Source organism: Sturnus vulgaris, chromosome 3, assembly GCF_052056855.1.
Source record: "Sturnus vulgaris isolate bStuVul1 chromosome 3, bStuVul1.hap1, whole genome shotgun sequence".
Lineage (NCBI taxonomy): Eukaryota > Metazoa > Chordata > Aves > Passeriformes > Sturnidae > Sturnus > Sturnus vulgaris.
In genome coordinates, this window is record NC_142245.1 from 25,106,380 (window position 1) to 25,132,688 (window position 26,309).

Below are 26,309 nucleotides of genomic sequence, written 5' to 3' on the forward strand. Positions count from 1 at the left end.
CCACTTGATGCTACCTTTTGTAGCAACTCTGAACTGTTACTTTTTGTGTGGTGTGGATAATCCATGGCACCTGGGTGTGCTCCTGCAGAGCTTCAACTGTGCTTTTCAGTTGGTTTGATTCATATTTGTAAGGATTTGTAGGATGTCTGCAGTTGCAGATTAATTAATTTAGCAAGTGCCAAGGGTTCTTATGGTATTCCTTCCTGGCCCTTTCCACACACGTGCCCCAGCCCCACCTTCCCCAGATGCTTCTGCTCAGTGGATAGTGGGATCTGAACATCTCTTTATATGGAAAAAAAGATTTTTACTTTCACACCTTGTGTTTTCAGGCTGGTAGATACCAGAATTGTAATCAAAAAATCAAGCATTTTTTGTTGGTTGGGTTTGGTGAGTTTTTTATGTACTATCTTTAGAAGTTTTGACTTGTTCTCCCTTATCATCCATTACATACATATCTGTTAAAATGTGACCAAGGTTCTTTATTCCCAAAAGAAGGAAATAAAAGTTTAGACATGCTCCTTTGTATTAGAAAATAGTGAGGATGCAGGAAAGGAATGTAGTCTTCTTGATCATGCTTTTGATCATTCAGTTGAGAAGTATGATATCAAAGAGTTAAATCACTGATTTTCTTAAGTTGCAATACAAGAATTTGGCCTCAGGCAATTAATTGCTGTTTGGGAATGGTGTTGGTACGCTGTCATCCCCTCTAGTATTTCAAAAGATTTTTACATTAATGTTATATCTGCCCTACTGGTTATTCTAACAAAAGGAAATTTACAGTCTTAGACAAAAAAAAAATCAAACTTTCAGTGGGTTGTCTCTTTTTCTAATCCGTCTTCTTTAGGGAGAGGCTTAATCAAGTTTTACCTAGTCCATGTCTTTCTAACAGGCTAGGTAAAACTGTTAAGTGTTTTAAGTATGTATCTTCAAAGGTAATCTTGAGTAAATATAGCTGGTTAATAAAGGTAAAAAAAAAGTTCTTTCTTTAATGGGAAACTTCAGAGAGCTAAGTTGTGTCTGAAAGCCCTATAGATATTCTTTTCCCTGAGCTCCAGGAGAGCCTCTTCTGCTCTTGACTCAGAGACTTGACTGAATTCCTCTTGGACTCTTCATGTCTCTCATCTGCAGAGTCCAACAGGTGCAACTGCCTCCATCCATAAGAATTTCAGTTGCAGGTTGTCTCCACTGTTCTAAGCAACAATGAGAAATTTGATCCTAAATTTGTGGTGTCATTTTGCATGGATCTAGTGGAACCAGCAGTGTCAAGCTCGGTGTTAAATCAAGAATTTATGGTTTAACAATAGTCTGTCTTTTGTAAATACCCTCAGGCTTTAATTTATAAGACTGTGGGTGCCAGATTTTAATAGAAAGGTCATTGTTAATACATTACTGTTGGGTTTGGCCAGTGTTACTTTATCTCTGAATATACATACTATAAAAAATATATTGGTGGATAAATGAGACATGGTACTAGTTTGGAATGATTATCTAAACATTTATGTCAAACTAGTGACAGCTCCAACCCTTAGGTTTTCTTAGCAATGCAGTTAAGCAATGCACATATGGTAAAATACCTGTCGTGTCCAGTTTAGCTACCAGGGAGTGATTTTCTTTGTTCTTTCTTATTTTATCTGAGACAGGTTTTCTACTGTTTCTACAGTGGAGAGACTCATGGGCTTTTTGTTCAAAGCATCCATGTTTGTTCTTGGAAAGAAGAAAGACAACTGTTTTTCATCCTTTTCTTATATTTGTTCCTTTCATACTAGACTTCCAGAGCTCAACTTTTCTTGTACAAATATGCTAAATAAGAAAAAGCTTTATGTATATGTTAGTTTTAAATTGTTCAGTTATTACGATTATTGACCTGGTTTCTTTTGCCTTTTTAGATCTTTAGGTCTCCAAGTTTGACTTGAGCTGTTAAGCTATGATTCTGAGGAAATAAGTTTGAGTTTCTCATAATTTCGACTTCAGATATTTTAGGGAAGGCCAAACATAGATTGCACAATCATGCAGTCTGAGTATTAATCTTATGCTTAATTGGGAAATCTTTCCAAGTATTCCTTGAGGATTGTAGGGAAGTATGTTTCATGTTTGTTTCTTAAACAAGTATTAAAGTAATTGTTTAAAAATCTTAATTTTAGAGCTCAGTGTTTGTTGCATCAAACGTGATTAGAGATTTCTTAATACCCTATTGCTAATTTACAGCTATTCTTCTACTCCACATCTACTCAGCTATCCAGATTTTGGCTTGAACTCTGAGTTCCCTGTGTCTGCTACGATTTTCAAAATCTCCACTCATAAAAAAGTGTCAGTGTTCCAAATTCACAGCGGAATATTTTATTACATTGGTTAATATTTATACTGAAAATAGATATTAATTACTAATGAAGTTGAAGAGCAATAAAAGGTTTCTTCATTGATGCAAACTTAGTGAATATTTGGCTCTTTGTCATCAGTGCTTTTTGAAATGGGACTGTAATTTTCCCTGGTGGTAGGTAAGCTCGCTTTCCTTGAAAAGGGACTCCTAAAGGCTTGTGAAGTGCTCAGATTCCCACAGAGATGTTAGACACGTGTTTTGTCACAGCTGGAGTCATTCTGAGCTCTTACTTTTTTCCATTCTTCAGGATACAATGCTTAATAACTCAGGTTGTGATGATATATAATTCTTGATTACATTAATCAGCAAAGCTCTTGATGCTTTTTCCTGCAGCGTCCTCATGTCTTAGCTTGGCTGCTAGGATTTGGAAAGGTGGGCAGCTGGGTGGGGGAAAGAACCACTTGGCTAGTTGGCCTTGGGGGCCTGTGGTTAATGGGTCATACTGTACCTGGTGGCCAGTAGGTGACACGTGGAGTCTGCAGGATGCTGGCCTGGCCCTGCCCTGCTCATCATCTCTAGCAATGGCCTGAGGTAGGTGACACTGTGCCCTCTCAGGTTTGCAGGGACAGCAGATTGGGGGCTCAGTGGCTGTGCTGGAGAGATGGGCTTGCAGGAACCTCACAGAATTAAGCAGAGACAAAAACCAAGTCCTGCACCTATGGGAAAGAAGAGTCTCTGGCAGGAGCACAGTCTAGGGACAGAGGGGCTGCAGGAAGCAAGCTGTGTAGGAAAGGCCCCCGAGGTGCTGTCAGGTGCCAGGAGAGGTTGTGCAATCTCCAACATAGGAGTTTTTCAAATCTGAATTAGGCAAAAGCCTGAGGAACCTAGTCTGGCCTCATGGCCAGGCAGAGGTTGGATTTAGACACCTCCCAGATCCTTTCAACCTGAAATACCTTATCCTGTAATTCTGTGACTAATTATTTATTCAGTTTCAGATTTGAATTTGAATTTTGCCTTTATAACTTAACTTGCATGTCTAAAATGTTACATGCTTAGTCTATTCTATCACAAATTCAACTAACGCTTGTTCTGTGTGTTTAATGTTCTATTTAAAAAAAATCAAATCTCGGCTTTTACCAAGCTCGCATCTCAAAAATAATTTTTATATAACCAGTGTGATTTGCATCTCTGTACTTATTACTGGTTTCTTTTGTACTTACTTCTTGTGTAAACTTGCCACATGATTAATTTGCCTTTTTGTTTCAACAGAGGGAGAATATATCAAGATGTTCATGCGAGGTCGACCAATCACAATGTTCATTCCTTCTGACGTAGAAAACTATGATGATATTAGGACAGAGCTGCCTCCTGAAAAGTTAAAACTGGAGTGGGTGTATCCTTAATATCAATAACTATTCACTGGTCCCTTTTTGTCTTGTCTTTTAGAATCCAGTCTTGCCTCTTGTCTATTAAGATGTAAAAACTAAGAGGTGAGGGGAAAATGTTCAAATTAATATGACAGTGGAAATGGTTTGTAATTCCTGTATAGTACAACTTTACATGGCAGACTACATAGGTGCAGATATCCTGTACTTTTTCTTTGTTTTGCTGTTGACTAATTCTAATTTATTAACTGATTTATTTTTAGTGCAAAAGAAAGCATCTTTGGAGAGTTAGAGAGTTTGAATAATGTCCCCCTCTGCCTCCCACTGTATTAGTGTAGGCTTTGCTTCAGTAACAGTTAGTTTTCAATCTCTGATCCTTTTTAGGAAGTCTTAGAACTATGGAAGATGTTGAGTTTGTTGTCCTTTCCTACGGAGTAAGGATTGGAGAAGCAGCCATCCTTTGCACTGCTTCTGTACTTCAGCTCCAAAGTGAAGCGGTTAATTTCTTGGAAACTACTTTGTATTAAATGCACTGAATTTATCATTTGAAAAACTGAGTAGGTGTGTGGCTAATGACAATTCTCCAAGTTCACTAGATCAGACATTAAGGTCATTTTAAGAGATGTGGTTTTGCACACGTTTGAGACTTCCTGTCAGTCCCCCATCTCTGCAGATTTTTGCAGTAAGCTGTGATTGTGTTTCTTAGTACTTCAGTAAAATGACTACACAGCACTTGAGTTGTAATAATCTGAGGTTTGATGCTCTGGTGTTGCTAAAAGCAGGAAGATTTTTTAGGAATGTTGATGATAACACTGTCGTATGTCGAGGAGAAAGTTGCAGATTAAAGTCTGACTGGAAGGGAAACAGAGCTCTTATTCATGCTTTGTAAAACTGTGGTACCCAATTTTCCAACCATCCCAGCTCTTGGTTGCTGATGCTAGCACTCATGACTATGGAATGAATTGGGTCAGTCAGTGATCTGGGTGAAATGTAATCTCTTTTTGTGAAGTTAATTTTCAAGCAGGACCGACACATTACTTTGATTCGCCTCACAAACATGCAAGGACTGGAACTGGCATACTGGAGGAACGTCAGCTCCACTTTTCCAGCATCAGTGAGCAGTTTGGACTGATGAAAACTGATCATGAAATCACACCCTCAGTTAAGTAGGTGCAAATCCCAGTGTGGACACATTTAATGTCCAAGAACCTTAAGTTGGGTTAAACCAGTTGGCTGCTGAGGTCTAATTAAAGTGAAATAAATCTAGTTGAAAGAGACTGTCCATATGTTTTAGAATCTGTTTAAGGAAATGTCATCCCAAATCAGACCAGTATATTTATGAGTGTAGGATATCTTTTGGATGCAAAGGTGAAGAAAATGAGGAAAAGGCAGTAAAATTTATGAGAACTAATAATGGTCTCTATATTACTTCTGAACAAAATTACTCTTCAGTTTGGAAAATGCAGCAGCAGCAGACCTGCTTTTTGCTTAGGTTTAGCAAGGGGAACAAATCTGCAAGGCAGCTGTATCTTGCAAATATGATGGCAAACTGAACCCTGTACACCTTATTAAAAAGGCATGGGGACAATGATTCACTGAGTATTTTACTAATGTCAGTGTTTTGCACCTGAAAGCTCAACTGAGTGTTGAATAGTTCCATTTATAGGCTTTGTTTTTAATTCTTCTAATTCTCCTGCCTCCCAGACGATTTTTTGTAACTGAGTTTTCATTTTTTATTATTTTTTTGGAAAATGCTAGTCAACTATGACCAATTGCAAAGAAACAATGGCCAAATTATTGGGGTAGATTTTGTTGGTTTATTGGTTGGTTGCGGGGGGTTCTCATTTTTAGATGTTTCCTGTAGGTTTATTCAACTCCTGATACCCTGTACTGTAGATTCATCTAGGGAAACTTAGCTTTTGTCTGCCTTGCAGGTTATTGTCATTTGAAGAAATGTCTAAGCTGCTTGGCAAGATAAAGCAGCTCATGGGGGAGTCTGAGCTCTTGACTGTGTCTGGTTCCTGAGTGGTGTCGTTTAAATTGAATAATTTAGTTTGAGTATCCCTGCTTTGTAGTGCAGTCTTTGCTACTGGACTTCAAAACTGGTTAAAGCATATCTGATATTCCTAGTAATAGCAAAATTGGCTTATTTAGTAGCTTCAGAGGTCACAGTCAGTGCAACTTTTGACAGTGACTTTGTAGATTATTTTTCCCAGTATATAGGAGCTCAATTTCAGGACGGTATTTCAGACTCGGTTTTATGAGATTATTTTTAGCAGTAGTGCTCTTCTTTCTAAGAATAATCGAAGACAGTGGTAAATTTACTGCTTCTCGTGTATGGTAGATCACTTTTCATGAGGGCTGTAGCTATTTTTAGCCAGTTAAAGCAAACAAATAAACAAAAAACCCCCAAAACTTAACGTTTTTAAACATACTGAATGTTATGAAAAAACAGTCCTTGTAATTGGTGAGTAGTCACGATATCAAGGCAACTATCTCTCAATTTCCTTGATTTAATAATGCATGTCACTGAAAGATTAACATTGAAATTCAGTGGAAATCAAGCATCAAAGTTGTGTCACAAAGTTCTGAAGAGACACAGTCAATTATTTCATTAATTTTATTGGACTGTATGTGCTGCTTTGTTCTGCGTGTGTGGAGAAGGAAAGAAATGCTGTGGAGCAACAACCCCTCTTTTTTTCACTCAGAATAATCTGGGATAGAGAATGAAGAAAGCAAAAAATATTGTCCCACAAAACAGATGGTTCTTTCATGTGTTTTTTAAAAAAAGTTCTTCTAGAAAATGCAGCCACTCTTTGGTACTTTATTTTGTAGGAGGGGTAAAATAAAGGAAGGTACTGAGAAAATGTAATTTTTTTTTTCTCGCAGCTTCACGAATGTCAGGGCTTGATGGTGAGTGCCAAAGTATTTAGCTCTAGCTTGGCTAAACATGGAAGACCTCTGCTGTGGAAAGACATGTTTTTGCAAGTCATTAATACTTTTCTAGGATGAATGTTCAAAGGTGTCAGTCTTACTAAATGCTTATCAATACATTCCCTATTGTGTTCAGCAGATGAGCTAAATATTCCTCTCTCCTCTGAGAAGGTATTTGAATTAGTGTTCTTAAAGCCTCAGGGTAGAAAAAATATTTTCTCTGCTTTGTAGCCCATTGCTTTTGAAAGTTCAGTTGTTTGGTTTATTGTTCGTTATTTTTTTATAAAAGGCCATTCTGGGGTTTCTTTTAGTTCCCTCAGAGCTTCTAAAAGAAGAAGAAAGAGGAAAATTGAGTGGGGAAGTAAATAGTAATGGAGGAGAAACAGAGGCATCCTTTTTTTCTGACATGAGCATTGTGTTGTATGAGCATTTCTCTTGATATCATTTGCTTAGCAGGCCAGTGAATAATCTCTGCTTCAGAGGAGCCATTGTATTCTTCCCTACTAAACGGAAGACAGCAAGATATAAATGTGTTTTATTTTCCACACTCCAAAGGGGTTTAATTGACAACTGAATACAGTGTCCTTCTTTGAACTGTTGTTTAGTTACAGCATGTGTTTAATTTCACAAGTGTTCCTCTGGTGTGGTGGCACTGCAGAAGAGGAAGGGTAGTGGGGCATTTTTGGGGGTGTGGTGCTATTTTTGATAGAAAGGTGGCCCTTTTGTCATGGAGAATAGAGGTCAGGCTATCAGATTAGGGAATACCAGTTTAGATATTCCCAACCTTGAACTACTGCACCTGCCTTCATTTATGAGAAAGGGCCATCTTCATCCATCCAGCTTTCTCCACATGGGCCTTTCACTTCCTTTTATTTACCTTATTTGCCAGGACCTGAAGCTGGAATCCTTTAGCTAAAGTTGCTTAATGTGTTTCCCATCTTTTTCTTGCTATTGCAGATGTATTAGTTGGCAGTGAAGTGGAAAGCTCTCTAAAGTGCACAACATAACGGGAAAATAATATTTTTTGGGGCTACATAGTTAGATGTTAAAGTCTGAGTTATGATGTTAATTGTTCCTGGTGACCCAGGGAGCTGAAATATAGGCAGGCAGCCACATTAATAGTCTAGAGGAAGAAAACTGCACCTGTTCCAAAGAAATAATGAGTTGTAATAACGTTTGATCAGTGCCAACCAAGGCTCCTTCACAGTGCGTAAAACTTCTGAATGTCATTAGGAGCTGTACATATTCCTACAGAAAACATGCCTTTTATGTATTTTGGGTAGATTTGGATAGAATATTTTTCACTGTGTAAATTCCTTTTAAGTTTGGTTTGTTTAAAAAATACTTTTAAAACAGTCTAAAGAAATCTTTCCTGAACTTGGCAGCTGCTGTGCAGAAGCTTGCCTTTTTCTGTAGGGCATGAGGAATTGTTTTAAAAGGCCAAATGAAAGCAATACTCTACTGCCCAGCCTACTGGTACACAGCTCTGCTGCTGTAGAAAATGTTAAATTAGAATAGCAAGTCCTGCTGCTACCTAGTGAAATTTCGCAGGAGAATTTTTACAAAACTGCAATACTGTGTTTGCTTTACTTCTACCATATCTTGTTTTTAACATCAGTGATCATCATTTCTTGGGGGATTTGGGTTCCCAAAGTCCACTTGTATGGGGGTTTTTGTTTTCTTTTTAAACTGTGTGAGTGAAATCGTGCTGTAGTTCCATAGGGAAAAACTTGAAGACCATTTGCTGACATGAGAATTATCCCAGGAATCCTTGAAGGGAAAAAAAAGTTGGTTGTTTTTTTTTTCTGGCATTCAGTGACTGTGAAAACCTTGACTTAAAAAAAATATAGATATGGGTATCGTGGAAGAGACTGTCGAGCCAATGTTTACCTCCTTCCTACCGGAGAAATTGTGTATTTCATTGCCTCAGTGGTGGTACTATTTAACTATGAGGAGAGAACCCAGCGGCACTACTTGGGTCACACGGACTGTGTTAAATGGTTAGTATACAACATTTGCATGTGAGTGTGGGTAATAATGCAGAAATACTTCTTTTCCTCTCCTGCTTTATGTACAAACTAATTAATGTCATTGTAGTTGTAGTTATTTCCTGTTTAATCAGTCCCAGTAGATTTCAGTGTAGTAAATACAGCACAAACAAATGGTGTTAGAGCAGTCCATGCTAGCTTAGGATGTCTGGTTTAAATGTAAAACAGGGAGATGTGTATACAGTCTAAAAGTGCCAGGAAAGGATCTTTGCATAAATTATTCCAAATAGTTGTCCCAGAAATTAAAAATTGTTATTAGCCTGACTCTAAATCAGTTGTTTACAGGCAGTATGGTGAAAGTGCAATCTTGAAGGAGAACTAGAAAACCATGTTAAAAACTGAACAGTCATACTCTCATTTTGTAAAAGATGGATCATTCAAGTATAAAGAGAGTCAGGGAAATCAGAAAGATGTTTGCCAAAAAAAAAATTAGAGAAGGAAAATTGAAGCCAGTGTCATCGTGGTTGCAAAGGCAGTTACAGAATTTGCTATGTTAGTCTGAAGAGTAATGCACAAAATGTAATGGTGAACATAAACTCTACTGTGCAGTACCTGACTGGAGAAAATTTGACATCTAAAGCTCTTTTCTCTCTTGTCTTTGTAATTGCTTCCTTTGGGAGGAATGCTGCCAGTTTGTTTTCTTCACTTTCATTCAGAAAATTGAACTGAATTGTAAATTTCTTTTCTGTCATTATGACCTCTTCAGGTTTGCCCTGGCCCCCTTTATTCTTTCAATGGCTTTCTTCACCGTTGCAATTTTACAGAGAAAGCAATTAAGAATGTAGATCAAAAACTCCCATGAACTGGGAGGATGTATTCTCTAAAATCTCTTTTTTTGCATCAGCTCCAAAGCAAACTGTGATAAGCAAGGGCAGATTTTTACTTTCACTAGTAGTGCAGCACTCTTCATTAGTACAATCACATCAGTAACTCATTTCAAGTGGTGGTAATCCCCAACTCCTGGGTGCACAGGCAAGCCCTCAGCCAGCTTTTCTGCCTTTTTTTTCCCAGGTTCATGACATCTCTAGGTTTAGGCATAAAATGCACTGTAGTGTTTATAAATATGGCACATAACTATGTGTAGGAAGTTCATTATGGACAATGTAGATTTTGTTACAGTGGAGCCCCAGTGTAGTGCAAACCTGAGATGTGTCAGAGCACATGTGAAGGTGACTCTTCTGCCCCTCCTGGTTGTGTGTCAACCAATAGTCAATACAGTGTGAAATGAAATATCTGATGAGAAACATTCAAATTGTCTCCTTAGAAGTGGGATTTAGGATCATAAGTGTCTTCATGGGCTTTTGTTGAGAAACAAATGAAAAAATTTACAAAACACCTCTCAGTTTTGAAGACCTATGACAGCAAAAGCAAGTCATATTTCTGTCTGTCTTAGTCTTGCAGTTCATCCAGACAAAATTAGAATTGCAACAGGACAGTTAGCTGGAGTGGATAAAGATGGAAGGGTAAGTAATAGAGCTGTTGAGCAGTAGTATCTTGTTTTGAAAATCAGGAAAAATTGGTTTGGGGTTTTTTTAATCACCTTCTGTCTGCAGTTATATTATGTACTGCATTTACTGAGATATTTTGAGTTTCTCAGGTAACACCCTGTATCTCTAGCAAAAGACAGTAACAATGAAACACTCAATCATACATTAAAAAGAGCAGAAACTCATAAAGTCCTTTATCTGCAAACAAACTTGAAGCTTGTAATTGATTTATAACGCCACATAATTTCTGTCATATTACTTTCAATATGTCTTCTCCCAAGGGAGAGAAAATCCCCAGTTCTGTGGGTCAGTATAGGCAAAAGACTTCATGGAAGAGGAAACCAACTTTGAGAATATATGGAAGATATGCCAAGCTTTCCTATAGACTTGCTCATTTGAGAGCAAGTATATTTAAATGCTGCTCTCCACCTCTTGGCATAATTCTGTCAGAATTTGAATAATTGGGTTCTTTTCATGAAGTTATAAACGGAAGGGGGGGAAAGACAGATGCTATGAAGTGTAGAAGCATGTTAAATATAACTCTTTTTCAGATGTTCAACTGAATTTTTTTATATTTTGTAAGAAATTTATGTGGGGGATTTTGAATACATGATTTCCGCTGAGCATTTTCTGACTCTTGTTAGATCTGTTTGGTTTGTTTTTCCGTCAGTAGAAAGATTTGTCACTTTCAATGATGAATGGTGTCCTTAAGCCAAGTTAATTTGTGATTGTTTCTAAGCTAGTTTGGGATAATAGTTGTATGAAATATAACCATGGACATTTTCATTGACTGGTTGGTGATGGTTAAGAGGCTCAGTGCACCAGCATTTGTTTCTTTCCTTTTTTTCTTAATTTACATATATAAGCCCAGATTTGATCGTTATTTTCAGTTGTATAATAATCACTAGTCTAGGGTTTGAAAGGGAAGATGATTCTTCCATTATTTGTTCAATTCCTCAAATCGGTTATTTTCACAACTACCAAATGCCACTTTCCTGCCTCAATGGCCCCGCTTCCACGTTGGTAGCCCAGCCCTAAGGAACAGCATTGCCTTGACTCTCCCCTTGTGACTTTGGGGCTGGTACCCAGCAGCATCACCAGCACAGGTCATCCTTCCTTTTGCTCTGCAATTTGTAATTCAGGCAGCAGCCGCTTCTCAAAGCGCGGCCCCGGCCCAGGGTGCTTTCCCTGCCTGACCTGTTTGTCCCATTGCTTTCCCACACAGCCCCTGCAGCCCCATGTTAGAGTGTGGGACTCGGTGAGCCTGGCAACCCTGCAGGTCATCGGCCTCGGCACGTTTGAGCGCGGAGTGGGCTGCTTGGATTTCTCCAAAGCGGTAAGATGGGCGCCGTGCCTTGGCACGTCACATACAGCGTGGCCAATCCTATGGAAACAGGAAGGAGATCCCTGGAGATTGTGCATGTTGTCTAGCTGATCTCTTTCTGTATTAAAAGCGTGTCACTGAAGTTTCTGTATACTTTATAAAAGCAGCTGACAGCAAACTAGCTGGAAAAACAGGAAATGGCACGTGTAAAATTGTGGTAACAAACCAGCACGGTAAATAAATAGCAGGCAAGAAAAACCTTAACTAGAAATCGAAGTCCACACTGGCTTTGGTGGTTTGGTTTTGTTTGTGAGGAGCTTGGTTGTTTTTATTTTGATGTTAGAAACAAATATGTCAGTGAGGTTTGTGAAGACAAAATTTAGTGTGTTCTGATAGGAGAGTTAACTTTTTTGCTTTCACAGCTGGAGTAGGTTTTTGTCCACCAACAGGAAACTTATAAACAGAAACAAAAAAACCCTCACATTATCTTGTACTACTTTTTCCGGAGGAATAGCTTGTTCACTTTTTGCCTCTTTTACGTAGAAAAATAGGTCTTTGTTACTGGCCCCATGGAATATATCAGAAAAATTGGTAGCACATGGAGATGCACTACTTGGCATTCATAAAGTTCTCATTTCAAATTTGGAAATGAGTTGGGGTTTTTTTTGTTTGTTTTTTTTTTTCTTGTTAAATATGGACATATTTTCATTTTTAAGCTGCCACTGCATTTTTGCCAAAAGACTGATACATATCAGACCTCCTGAAAACCCAGGCTGGATTCTTGCATTCCATCAAGAAAAATTACTATCTGTAAAAACAGAAAATGCAGAAAAACAATGTCTGCAGTATTTTGCTAATAGAAGAAGAGATTTACAGGACAGCTGAGGTGGGAAGGGATGTCTGGAAATCACCTCATCCACTGTCCTGCTTACAGCAGGTTCTGACAGAGCAGGCTGCTCAGGCTGTGGTCCAGCTGGCTTCTGGGAATCTCCAAGAATGGAAACTCAACAGTGCCTCTGGGTGACCTGTTGAAAATAAATTCTTGCACTCTCTTGCTGCAGTTTCACTTAGCAATTGAAGAAAAGAAAGCAATTGAAAGAAATTTCATAGCATTGAAATGTTGCTATGTTAGATATAGTACGCTTTGTGTTTCAGTAAATAATGTGAAAGGAGTACTGGTATTCCTGTCACTCTAACAAACCAGTGAAATTTACATATAGGATAGAGATCTTTTTCAATGTGAGTAAGAATGCATTCCATCATTTTAAAAACTGAAAAACCCAGGGAATTTTTGAGGACTAGATTTTAGTTTTTATTGGTTCTGTTTTGGAGCTGAAACTGAATTTGATACCTTATTACAGTCTCACGTGATTGCTCACTAGACTGAAACAGTTGGTGTGCAATTGCTAGAACTGTGTTTTTATCACAGAATTTATTAACCCTCACAAGAACTGTGTTCATCACCAATGCTGTCTTCAGGGTTTCTTCCCACCTAATCATTCACATGTATTTTGGATATTACTGCTTAGAATAGTGCTTGGGAATAGTAATAATTTAGCCACCTCTATTTTATGGTTTTAAGATTTTTGTTCTCTGTTCCTTTAATTACATGTAGCCATATAGTTGTTGTAAAGTTATTCAAAATAAGTGGTCTCAGTTATTTAATACTGTAGGTGCTGCTCTACCTCCTCTGTAAGCATTGTTTTATTCAGGAAGTGTTACCTTTGCTGCAGTTTTACCAACTATGTGATGAAACTGCTGGTACTTTATGACCCATAAGGAAAAAATGAGACATGCTTACAGAATCTGATAATGTAATTGTGTGTACATGATGGTGTTATTTAGGAAAAAAACACAGGTGGAGCTGTGTGTCTGTCCTCTGTGACCTGAGGAAAAACAAAATATTTATAGAATAGAAAACTAAATCATTTTGCTGCTAGCATGAAATTGCAAACAAAAACAAACAAACAAAAAACCAACAAAGCCAAAACTGAAAAAAAAAAAGCTATAAAAACCAACAAACAAAACTAGAATAAAGGCTTGGTAAGATACTTTTAAAGCTTTCCTAGACTGTTACTTGAAGCGTGGTAATTTTTTATGAGATTATACAAAAATCTATGTCTGTTTTTATGAAAGAAAAAAAGGAAAATTCCATATATATATTGAGGTTGTCATTACTTTAAAAGAACTTGGTTTATTTATATTTGTACTTCTGCGGATTTTTCAAAATACCCCTGCCCTGTTTCTAAATTGAGTATGATAGTACTTTGTCAGTACTTCTTTTTTTTTCTTTTTCCTTTAGGATTCTGGTACTCATTTGTGTGTAATTGATGACTCTAACGAGCATATGCTTACTGTGTGGGATTGGCAGAGGAAATCAAAAATAGCAGAGATAAAGGTAATTTTTGCACACAAATATTCTGAAATACAAATGATTTTATTCCCATAAATACAAGTTTGTGAGACACACTTTTGATCTTACTTGGAAACTGCAACTGTGTAATACTGCTTTCTTGTTTAAGGGTTCCACAGAAACGTATTCTTAACTTGATTACTGGAAGAGGTTTGAATATTGAAGGGTTTGTAATTAAATTTTACTCATCCTTCAGAGCCAATGCAAATAAAGCAATTGTCGATTAGTTACTTAATTAAAAAAAAAAATCCTGGGAACTTTAAGAAACTAAACTGATGATTCAGTCTGTAGTTGTTTAAAAAAATAAAATCTTTTTAAACATTCCTTATTTCAATTTTGTCTGAATCAAATTCTGGTTATTGATTCTCAGTATTTGTCGTGTTATCCAGTATCAAGCAAATATTTCATGCCTGTGTAACTGAATGTTTGTCTATTTTTATAAATCATGGTCCATAAGCATATATGTCTATATCATTACAAACTTACTATTTCAGGTAACAAAATCAGATTGGTTTGTCCTGTTTTCTCTAGATTATGTTGACCAATACTAACTGTATCCTACAAGTTTTAATACTATGACAGTATTTTCATTTCCTTTTTGATATTTTATGTGAAACTATTTGGCATATGCCTTGTATTTCCCATTCGCTGACATTATCTTTTGACTGTTTTTGCACTCAGGGGAGTTCCTTGGTGTTTCAGAATTAGCTAAGAATTATTTAGCAGGGATAGCTTGCCCTTCAGAACTTATTCACATCTAGGACTTGGTCTTTCAGTATCTTAAGCAGCTTCCACAGAAGATGGTGTGAGCAGAGTTGCATCCCTTGAGCTGGGATGCAAAACAAACTGTTTCTAAGCTGAACTCCATTAAGGTTTTCAGTCCTTAAATTCCAAATGGTTTTTTTTGACATAGGAGATTTTCTGATGTGAAAACTGTGTGAGAAACATAATTCAATAAATATGGCCATGAACAAAAAAAAACCAAACTTAAGAAGATTGTTTTTTTAAAGTAAGCCAAAAGTGGTGAAGTAGGAGAAGTTACTCTCAAAGATTTGATCTAACAACACTCTTATGTATAGATCACAGAACAGCTGGGGTTGGAAGGCACCAATGGAGATCTGTCCAATCCCCAAGCCAAAGCAGGTTCACCTAGAAAAGAAGAAGAGACTCCACAATCTCTCTGGGCAGCCTGTTTTGAAATTGTGTAGAAATAAATGCATTTACTTTCTTGTTTTGTAGTCACTCACTGCCTGCAGGAAATTTGTCTTCAAAGACAGTTTGGTTGAATATACATTAGAAGTTAAGTAAATGATCAATCAGTTTGTTATGTTTATAAAATCTATTGGTAAAGGATGAAATACTTTAAGATGTTGGTAATTCAGTAAAAGTACATGCAGCCAGGAAAAATACAAAGGTGGGACCCTATGTTTCAAAGTTTTGAGTTATGAAGTCTTCTCTTTTTCTTCTTTGTGAGGAGGAAAGGGAAACAAAGAAGCCAAAATAATTTTTACAGAATTTCAGAAAGAGAATAATGGATATAATTCTACAATATTATTGTTGTCTTACTTGCCTCTGTCACAGCTTTGTTATCAATAATAGCAAACCAGTCTGTGTAAAAACCAAGCAGAGTTTTCAATCCAAAAAAGAGCCTTTTATGCATTATTCATTTTCCTTGGCAGACGTCTTAGCTATTTGAGAGAGCAGAAGCTTTTGTTATTTAAAAGGGAATGCAAACCCCGAACTTGTGTACTGAATTTTAAATAAAGATCTCTTATGTATGTGAAAAATCAATATATATAAAATCATTTGTGCAGTTGTTCAGACAGCAGACTTAGCACGGAACACTTAGAAATACTTCCAAGCATGCGATGAGCTATCTAGTTTTACATATCTCTGTTCTAAAACTTGGGGGTTTACATGTGTTTCTAGTAGTTAATGTCCTATCTGAATAAATATTATCTCTCTTATTATTTCAGACTACAAATGAAGTTGTTCTTGCTGTAGAATTCCATCCCACTGATGCAAATACCATAATAACGTGTGGCAAATCTCATATATTTTTCTGGACCTGGAGCGGCAATTCATTATCAAGGAAGCAAGGCATATTTGGGGTAATAATATCTTGATACCAGGACAGTTTTAGATCAATGGAAATCACGTGTTCTGTACATTTGCCTCGTTGTTACCATGTACTGTCTGATCAGAGAGGTAAACAAAAAAAAGGCTAAATTCTGCTTATGTGGATGCAAGGTGTAAGAGTGTGGATGCATTATTCTAATTATGTAACAAGTACAAGCAATTATCCCTTTCTCTTGCTTATTTTGTTTCAGAAATATGAGAAACCCAAATTTGTTCAGTGTTTGGCTTTCTTGGGAAATGGTGATGTGCTGACTGGAGACTCAGGTGGGATAATACTTATATGGAGCAAAACTACTGTAGAAGCTACTCCAGGAAAAGGAGCTAAAGGTAGGATACATTTGGAGTTAATCACAGATTTTTACATAGTCTGTAGAAGTCAAACGTTAAGAATGGCATTGGGGAAGGAATAGAGAAACAAGCCTGACTGAGAACAGGCTCTTCATATCAATAACAGGTGGTACTCAAGTCCTGCAAGTCCTATGAGTTTGCTGACTTATGAGCAGTCTGGAGTTTCTTTATAATTAACAAGACTGTTCATTAAATGAATGAAAACTACTTTATCTAAATGTTTTGCATTTTTAAACAGTGTGGTTAATCAGATTTCCTTTGATCTGGTGATTTGAAAAAAGCTGAAGGATCAGTTTGGGGATTCTGCAGGCTGCCTTTGCCTCTTAAGGCATATGTTGCACCATGCTTAGTCTCAGAGGTATACCAATAAGTGGTGGAGCTGACATTAATAAGACTTGCATATGAAGTACAATTACAGTGCTTAGTTGTAGCAGTTATATGAATAATAGTTTCTCCTTTAGTAGACCCTCAAGTCCTGATATGCTTAAAAAAATTGAAATTTGAAATTGAACTAACTCTTTAGACCAAAGCTTTTTGTAAAAAAGAAAGGAAAATGATTTGTTACTCAACATATGCAGACCTGGCACAGTTGAGCCCTCATAAATTCAATGATAATTCATTTTACTTGGCAGCTATTTCAAACACTCTGGTTTAAATTGGTATGCCAGAAAAACATTCATGTAAAAAGTACATTTTTAGCAGTAAGTCTGACTTTGTAGGTAAATCTTTTTCTCATCTTTCAAGCTAACTACAATGGAAAAGTAATTCAACATATTATCTGATGTTTAATTTTTGATTTCTTGTGCAAAAATAACTTTTTTTTCGGCATAACCCTAAGCATTATCAAATAGAATATTTACGCTGGCTTAACTAAAGGTGGGGTTTTTAGTTGGCTTATCACATGAGATTGGTCACAGGACTTGATCTCATGCTCTCTTTCACAGTGTGAGAGCATACTGACTTGAGCCATAGGCAGAGTCAGCAAAGTTAAGCTCATAGCTGGGTGATGTTACACTTTGTCTGTGATTGGTGTTTGAAAATATGCAGCACCAGAATCTTGTTTTGTTAGGGTTTTAAAAATTACTTTCCAACAGCAGTTCTTTTGATGTGAAGACCCAATGAGGGTGCAAAAGGCTTCTTTTTCTACCCTTGTTGTTTAATTTTCTCATCTCCTTCATTCTTCCAAGCATTTTCCTTTGGGTAGACTGCTGTCTTGATAGATGCCAAATGCTGGTTGTACTATTTTTATGTATGGCAGCACCCAGCATTAGATATTAGGTTCATACATCCTGGAAACTTCTCTATAAATAATTGGCCCTTTATTCCCAAAAGACTATAGACAACAAGTTTTTTAGTTTCTTTTAATAAAGTAGCTTTATTTTTTTTTCTAATAATGACTTACTAAATATTATTTTACTCTAAAAGACAGTTTCTCTTGAATCTGGAAAAACTGTGTTCCTTTGGAAAGCAGAGAAATGGAATCATTTTACCAATTGTTGGTTTTGCCTTCACATTTTGTAGGACAATCAATCTCAAGTTTTTCTTCAGAAAGTCAGACCCTTTGTTTTATTTTTTTTATCCTGTAAGAAAACACTACCACCTTGTGTTTGCAATACTAAGAGTCTGACAGTCCAAATGTAATTATTATTATATACTTCCTTTATTCTTTTGCCTAAAGGCAAAGCTTCTCATAAACCCTAGGTGAAAAAATGAGTAGTAATCTTTCTTATTTTCTTTTTTGTGTGTATAGGAGTATATCAGATAAGCAGACAAATCAAAGCTCATGATGGCAGTGTGTTCACACTCTGTCAAATGAGGAATGGAATGCTGCTAACTGGAGGTGGGAAAGACCGAAAGATCATCCTGTGGGATCATGATTTGAATCCTGAAAGGGAAATTGAGGTAAGAAAGCAAGAGTGACAAGGAAATTGCCTTGAACAAGGTACTGGCTAGCAAGACTGAGCCTTCTCCACCCTTAGTGGGGGAAGTCAGGATGAAAGAATGCCTTCTGATTGCTGTTTTTTAAGTGGATTACAATGTTTTATTATAAAAGTGTTTAAATTTTAGCCTCTAAATGAGCCTATATAAGGCTTCAGTTCTCCTGTGTATAAATTGAATAGAAATTTTAAGGGTTTTCTTTCTTCAAAACCCTTCTGTAGTTGTTTGATTTTTTTTTTTTTTTAATTCATCCTGTTTGAGAAGATGTTTGAGGATATTATTTAATATTGCCTGTGTTTTTTATAAGTTTGCCCCTCCAGAGAAAGACAATGTCACCAGCATTTGAGGGTTTTAGTAGAATGTTTGACATAAGGTAAACAAGTGGTAGAGTATATATTGGAATTCTGTAACAATTAATGATTAATAAGCTATGATGAGGAGCTCCTTTCAAACTTGTCCTAAACCAGGTGTTCAGTGAATATGTCTGTTCTTTGTGATTTGGCAGTGTGGCAGTGCTAGGTCAGTGGGGATGAACTTGAAAAGGTAGTGTATTTTGGATTTTAAAAATTTGGGTTCTTCCTTATCTTGAAATAATGTGGTCTCCTTAAACAGTTATTTACCCATTGGTTTACTCCAGTTACCTATTGTCCATTTATAGCAGCATTTTTTCCTTAACACTTACGTGTTCAATCTGGAATTTGTTACTGCCTTGAATCTAATACTGACATTTAGAAAACATGGCAGAGAAGGTAACCACTGACTATCATGTACAATTCTTAGGCTAGAGTAACACACTCTTCGTATCAGCATCTCTGTTTTCCTTCTGTTAATAATGTTTTGTTAAAGCTAATTTTTATGTTACCAGAATCCTGACAGATTGATTTTTCTATCTTATGTTATCACTTAATATTAGTGTATGTTCTCAAATAAAATAATTTAGAAAACAAACAATTGCACACTGTAAAATAAAGCAGTGTATTAGAATTCAAGCCTGCAATAAACAAAGTCACTAAGATTCAGAATCATTGCTAACATAAGGCATATGAACATTTACTTTAGGCTAATCAGGAAATATTTAGAAAATCAGGAAGCATTTACTGTGTGCTACAAGATTTTTCTTGGTTTTCAAAACATGTTTTGGAAGGTAAATAGTAACAGTGAATTATTCCTTTCCTTATAAGATGCGTTGTAAGGCTGTGGAGTGCATTTGTTTAGTGAATTTGCCACTTAAAAGCTATGTAATTTAAGTTGTAAATTTTTTCTACTGAAGTTATTGGAATTATATAACTATGATTGTCTTGGAATAAGATCTTGTATGCCTTACTGAACAAATAGATGAGGGAGGTTTCAGGTCAAGCCCTGATCGAGATTATAATAATTGGATTGATCCTTTCTACTAGGAGAACTCCACTTCTGATACTTTCACTGTGCTCTAAAATGAGACACCTATCAAGATGCCTGATGTGATTTGACAGATGTTTCTTTTCCCAGGTTCCTGATCAGTATGGAACAATCAGAGCAGTAGCAGAAGGAAAAGCTGATCAATTTTTAGTGGGCACTTCACGAAACTTTGTTTTGAGGGGAACGTTTAACGATGGTTTTGTAGTAGAGGTACAGGTAAGCATAACTTGTTTTTCTTTAACTGTAACCCCAAAATGTAAGGGTTTTCTCTGTTGGTGTGTTATTTTAAGACTCTTCATTCTGTTCATAGTTAAATCACATGTGGTTTCTTTCTAGGGACATACAGATGAACTCTGGGGACTGGCATCTCATCCTTTCAAAGACTTATTTTTAACATGTGCCCAAGATAGGCAAGTTTGTATGTGGAACTCTGTGGATCACACACTGGAATGGACCAGGCTGCTAGATGTATGTCAACCCTTTAATTTAAAAACAAAGCTAGAAAACAGGAAAAAGCACTCAATTTCTGAAACACTCTTGTCCCACCTGCTAGCAAGCAAAATCCTACAGTTATGCTTTTAGAAACAGCTATCTGGAAGCTTTGATAAACTTAGCAAGGTTCATCAGACATTGTGTAAGATGTAATCTGGTTACCATTGCTTGATGTCATTTTGACAAGCCAACTTTAATAAATCTTAGTTCTTTATTTGTGCTACAATTTATTTTTTTCCCTGCTATTCAAACAATCTGAAGAGGGTGTCATACAGTTGTGAAGGTTTGGCTTTAGATGTCCTTTCCTTACTGTCACTCATTTCGTAGTTTGGCTAGTTCTCTGCTAATATCCAAGCACAAAAACGTAGGCCTTTGGCTCCCAAGGTCTTGCAGTGCATGTCACTGATACACTGAGAGCAGAGCTGTCTGAGGATCAGCATGCTTCTAAGTGATTGGTTTTCTGTGTGTCAGCTCAGCTCAGACTTTCAGGATAGCTTTGTTTGAGAGGTGCTGGTCCTTTAGGATGTGGCTGGGGCAGTAATGTGTCTGTGCCTCTCCGTGCAGGAGCCCGGGCACTGTGCGGATTTCCATCCCAGCGGAGCCGTGGTCGCCATAGGAACCCACTCGGGCAGGTAAACGCCTTCCAGCTGAGTGTGATGACAGAAAGTGTAGAGCAGACACTTTAGATCATTTGCTTTTTATTCTTTTTTGCTTGAGGTTATGGAGCCTAAAAAGCGTGGCAAAAGGGGGCAGGGCATCTTATATGAGTTAGATGGAGAAAGAAGAATTGTCTGATTGTTGTTAGGCTGGTTTGGTTTTTCAACAAGTCTTTAAATGATAGCCCAGATCTTAGGATTTGTTTTATTTTGAGTTTTTTAAGCTTTTTTTTTGCAGGGGTTTCCATGAGCACTCCTTATTGCTGTTCCAGGTATCATATATTTCAATGTTATTTGCACCTTACATTTCTTTTTAATACAGGTACAGTACAGATCTTTGTCTTTCCCAAATCAAACACACTTGCAACCTTTTAAACTGAGGTGGAGAGGCAAGTGAACACACTGGTATTTTGATTTTTGTGTAAGACTGAGTTCACTGAAGTGATACTGAACTGTTCCTGTTCTTCCTGAAGTCATTGTGCTTTTGAAAGCTGTCAAAGCACAAACTGAATCTTTTTAACTTGGGCTTCTTACAGTGGGGGGAAAAAAGTTACATTATTTCATAGTCAAACTCTGGTTTGATATCATCTCCCACGAAGGGAGTACCAATGCACCAATTAAAAGAAAAAACAGGATGTTCATTGCATTAGAAAGGTGAGAGGAGCACGTATTAAATCTGCTAGCATTTTTGTTCTGTTTTTCAGTTATACCTCATGGTTGATAATTTGATAATAAAATAATGCCTGGTGTATGTAAGAAAATTGGGAAAGTTTTTTATGTGTTTAATTTGACAACTAAAATTTTTTTTTATTCCTAACCTCATGCCTAAAAACCATTTGAAGTTTGGTTTTTAGAAACTGGTGAGCATGTGAAACACCCTTAAAATTTCTTGGCAAAATGAAATGCTAAATATTTTTAGGGAATTTTCTCCAAGATGAAGATTGTCTGCTCTAAATTCATTAGGTATGATATCAGCCTACAAAACCAAGTTTACCTTCCAGTAAAAACGTTGCTGACCTCTTGTGTATTTGATTACCCCATTGAACCTTTCTATCTTACAATTATAAACATTAAATTGAACAAATGTTTCTATCTGCATTAAACAGAGCAGAACATACAGGCTTAAGAGTACTTGAAACAGGGAAAAGGGAAGGAAGGTCAGGCTATGTATCTTCAGAGTTTATAGACATTTTTGAACTTATGTTAAAGCACAGTCAAGGCACATTGCATGGCCAAAGCGTTCAGTCTGTTGCTTTCTATTGGTTGACTTTTTTCCCCCTCTCCTGGAGCACTTATTGTTATGTTTTAAGTTTGGCACATTCAGTTTAAATTCTTATTTTTAATTTACTTGAGGCAGCAAGTTTATATTATGTTCAAGAAGTTTGATGATGGCCTTGGAGTTTTTTGTTTGTTTTTTTTTTTACCCTTAAAAAAGAGTTTTTAAGCAATTATATTTTCACCATTATATTTTAGTGTGTTCTGAGATTGTATGGTTCAGTGATGGGTTTGAGATATACAAATCTGAGTTGAAACTGAGTTGAAATGAGACCTGGTAAGTGTATAAGTGGATGAGAAATAAATGGAGTTGAGTCAAGATAAACAAAATGGTTTTAAAATTATTGCCTACCCAGCAGCATCATGCAGTACTTTCTGTGCCAGAAAATCTGGTCCAAAGGAGTTATTTCCCAAGGAATGGGGGCTGCATGATGTATCTTAGTTAAGATAGGAAAAAATAATCTCAAATCATAACAAATATTTTAATAATTTGATTCACAGCCTAAAAATCTTAAAGCAAATATTAAAGGAGTCTAATCTGTTTAGAACTCAGTAAACTCAAACCTTGTGTGTGTGTGTGTGTCTGTTACCATTCTAGTGCTGCTCAGCTTTTAGCACAGAGGTAAGACAGGGGCAAATAATGGAGCACTAAGTAGGTTGGGTTTGGTGGTTAAGGTTGTGGCATCAAACGAAATCTGACTTTTCTACCTGTTTTCCCATTCTTGTCTGTTGTTTTACAGTGGTGTGTCTTTTATCAGGCCAAGTATCATGCTTTTGGTGTTTTTTTTTTTACATATCACTTCCCATGATAAATATTTCAGTATAATTTCCCCTTTTCGACTGTCTGCAAAGGGTCTACTGCAGGTTTTGTTACCACTTCCTTAAATACCTGCTGTGGACCTGATCATCAGTTGTTTGGGAGTACTAGTTCTCCTTGTGGATCCTGCTGCATGCTGAAAAGGCACAGCTGGTAAACTAGAAAAAGCTTTTTCAAGGCACTTTTCAGATCCTTCTGCCATGCTTCCAGTGGTACTATTGGCAAAGAAGTAGAGCTTTCTATGACTAATCATGTAGAATATTTTGTGTACTAAGCATATGAGTATTCAAAGGCACTGTGGAAAAAAGACTAACAAGATTCTAACAGAAGTGCTAACATTGGTAAGGACACTGAAGGCTGAAGGGCAAGGTTAGTGTAAGGCAGAGCCACAAGAAAGTAAATCAGGCAGTAGAGCTACACATTACCTGTTTTCCACTGGTTCTGTCTGTCTTGCACACAGGTTATTCAGCAGTCCATGCCATGTGGGGTTGAGGGTTTTCTATGTGTATTTTGTTTCATTTCTTTCATGTGGTTCTCTAACCACAATGTGATTTTAAGCCACTGGGACCAGGCTGCTCTCCAGATGCCTGTCTGTCGGACACTGGTGAGTGCAGATAGGCACAAACTGCAATCTCATCCTCACCCATGTGTGATGTTGTTCCTGGAGTTCATTTTACAGCTTTGCTATGGAGTAAATTGTCCCAGGTTTAGCCATGTTCCACTGAGTTCACTGTGAGACAGAGGGTGGAATTCCCTTGCCTGTTTCCACAGTGTTTGAACTTGCCATTTGCCATTAGGATATTAACCTGCCTGTGGCATATATGCGTGGCTGTGAGAGGAGAAGTTTGGAGCAAAGAAATTCAATTCTGAGTACAGCTCCTATGTATTCAGCCATATTGACACTTGTTTTCATGATCTGTGGGTATGAATACATATTTTTATTAAATTGTCATTGTCTCTGTATTGCTAATGTTCAGTGTATTTAGGAGTTGGGAGGGCATCAGACCCATTGCAGAATGCTCAGACTGTTGATCTTGCAGGTCTTGCTGTCAGGGGCCATTTTGGTCTGTGTACCAGTGAGTTTTTGTAAGCATCTCACATGTGCCTCGTAAATAATAAACTGCAGATTAAAAGTTGTTGCTAAAGAATAAAAAATGGAATTAATTACCTTAGTTATAAATCATCCAAGCAAGAAATATAGTATGCTAGTTTATGAACCATCAAATTCTAGCGAATGGTTGGTTATTCCTTCTTACTGTAATAAAATTATTCATAGAAAAGAAATGAAAAGGATTGATGATTTTCATAGAAGTGAAAAGGATTGAGATAAAAATACCAAACTAGAATGTAATTTATGTTTACAAAGACTATAGAAATGTTTTCTACCCAGATCTACTACTTCTATTTTTTTTTTAACTTTGCTTTACAAAAATTGAAATATCAGGTTTTATATCAACGCTTATCTTCAAAATAGGGAAGTAGAATGAAATTCAGCTTAAGGCTTAATGATGATAAGCTGCAGTTATATTTGGTGGCATGTTTATTGTCCACTAGACGTTTTGGTGATTATTATGGTGTTCAGGGAAGGGGAATAAATGGAATGGTATTTAGAATCTTTCATATATTGTTCACTGAAACTTGTATTGCTTTGTGAACCAGAAAAGTGTTCCATTAAAAACAGATGTTGTCTAAGCTGCCCTTGAGGGGCTAGCACAAGATGATGAAGGCAGGCAGTGGTTATGGCTGTTTTACTTGTGTTTTTTGTTTAGTGGAAGTGATACTTACTGCAATTCTCCTCCCTCTAGGTGGTTTGTTTTGGATGCAGAAACGAGGGATCTGGTTTCAATACACACTGATGGCAACGAACAGCTTTCAGTGATGCGCTACTCAGTAGGTAGGCAGATTTGTACAGTCAGAATAATTCTGATAAACTAGATGGATGTTCTGTTACATGGTACTAAACTACTCCCCAGGCATTAGAAAAGGCACAGCTTCGAAAAAATTGTTTCAAATGCTTAATGTGTAACTGGATTTGCTTATGGATTTGTTTGTGTGTACTAAATCCTGGAATTTTGTAACTGCAAACATCACCATCACCTTTCTCAGCCTTTTCTTCACGTTGAACTCTGCTGTTACAATAAATGCCAGCTTTGCTCCTCCAAAAAAAGTTCTCATATAGTTGACAGGTTAACAGAAGAGTCTGTAAAAAGCTTAATATTTCAGTGATATTTTAGTATCCTTCTTAGTTATTTTTCAAGTTCATTAATGTAAACTCATAGAACTAAGCTCCTGTCTGTCTGGAAGTCAGAGCTATTTGTGAAGTGTTTGCTCTGGGATTACATGGAGTCCAAACCGGTGCTGAGTCTCCTCTTCAGATGTGACATGACAAATAGTCAGAGGCTGACTCCTCTCTGTTAAAACAGGATGGAAGAACACACTTGCAAATCTTTTTCTTGTTTGCTTTTGGCTCACATGCCATGTCAGCAAGCAAAATGCTCCTCTGCTGCTGCCACATGTGCCAAGCACAGCAATTTATTATAAATCACTAATGTTCATTGATGCTTGGAAGTGTGTGATTATGATTTGTGGCAGCTCTTGTCCACATGCATTTTTGAAAAAGGAGACAAGGTAGAATAGAAAAATGCTTATTATGTTTGAAAATTCCATGTCTTTATATATTTAGTGTTGATTTATTTGCAGTCCACACTTCCAAAGTTAAGCTATCCATAGATAAAGTACTCTTCTGCATTTTTATGGTGCATAAAACTCAAGTCTGCCTGCTGTCAACAGCTTTTGGAAATCCAGTGCAGTCTCACGGTTTATATCTTGTCCATTGAACACTTACTCTAAAAAAAAAAAGCAGGAGTGAAAGAACTTGTCCAAAAAACATACCCACAAAGTAAACAGATACAGCTGAAAAGCAACATAATGTAAAGTGTTACGAATCCTTCAGTACAATTCATAAAGAGTAATTTAACTGAGACTGTTGTCTTAGAAATAAACCTGAAATAATTTAAATTCACAGAACAAACACTCTATTTATTTATATCAAATATTCTTTGTTGTAGATGGCACCTTACTTGCAGTTGGATCCCACGACAACTTTATTTACCTCTACGTAGTAACAGAAAATGGAAGAAAGTATAGCAGATATGGAAAATGCACTGTAAGTTTTGGAGCATGTCTAATCATTACATGATTATTACATCTTGTACATAAATTTAGGTGTTAAGCAGTGAAACTCTCTGGATTGATGTTTTTTCCCTTCTGGTTATGTTTTGTAGGGTTTATTCAGCATTTGATTGATTTTTTAAACTTCAGTCTCTGATAGCTAC

At 36.8% G+C, this 26,309-nt stretch overlaps 1 protein-coding gene across 5 annotated transcripts in view; it reads left to right on the top strand.

Annotated features, from left to right (window-relative positions):
- Positions 1-26,309, top strand: part of EML4 (EMAP like 4) — a 146,256-nt gene that overhangs the window by 106,969 nt on the left and 12,978 nt on the right. For all 5 annotated transcript variants that reach the window (XM_088161221.1, XM_088161219.1, XM_088161220.1 and 2 more), the window contains 13 exons: positions 3,587-3,710; positions 8,487-8,636; positions 10,078-10,147; positions 11,397-11,507; positions 13,798-13,893; positions 15,885-16,019; positions 16,239-16,374; positions 18,146-18,297; positions 19,825-19,950; positions 20,071-20,202; positions 20,791-20,858; positions 24,780-24,868; positions 26,043-26,140. In XM_088161221.1, coding sequence (XP_088017347.1) covers positions 3,587-3,710; positions 8,487-8,636; positions 10,078-10,147; positions 11,397-11,507; positions 13,798-13,893; positions 15,885-16,019; positions 16,239-16,374; positions 18,146-18,297; positions 19,825-19,950; positions 20,071-20,202; positions 20,791-20,858; positions 24,780-24,868; positions 26,043-26,140 — 1,487 coding nt within the window. The remainder of the gene's footprint in view (positions 1-3,586; positions 3,711-8,486; positions 8,637-10,077; positions 10,148-11,396; positions 11,508-13,797; positions 13,894-15,884; positions 16,020-16,238; positions 16,375-18,145; positions 18,298-19,824; positions 19,951-20,070; positions 20,203-20,790; positions 20,859-24,779; positions 24,869-26,042; positions 26,141-26,309) is intronic.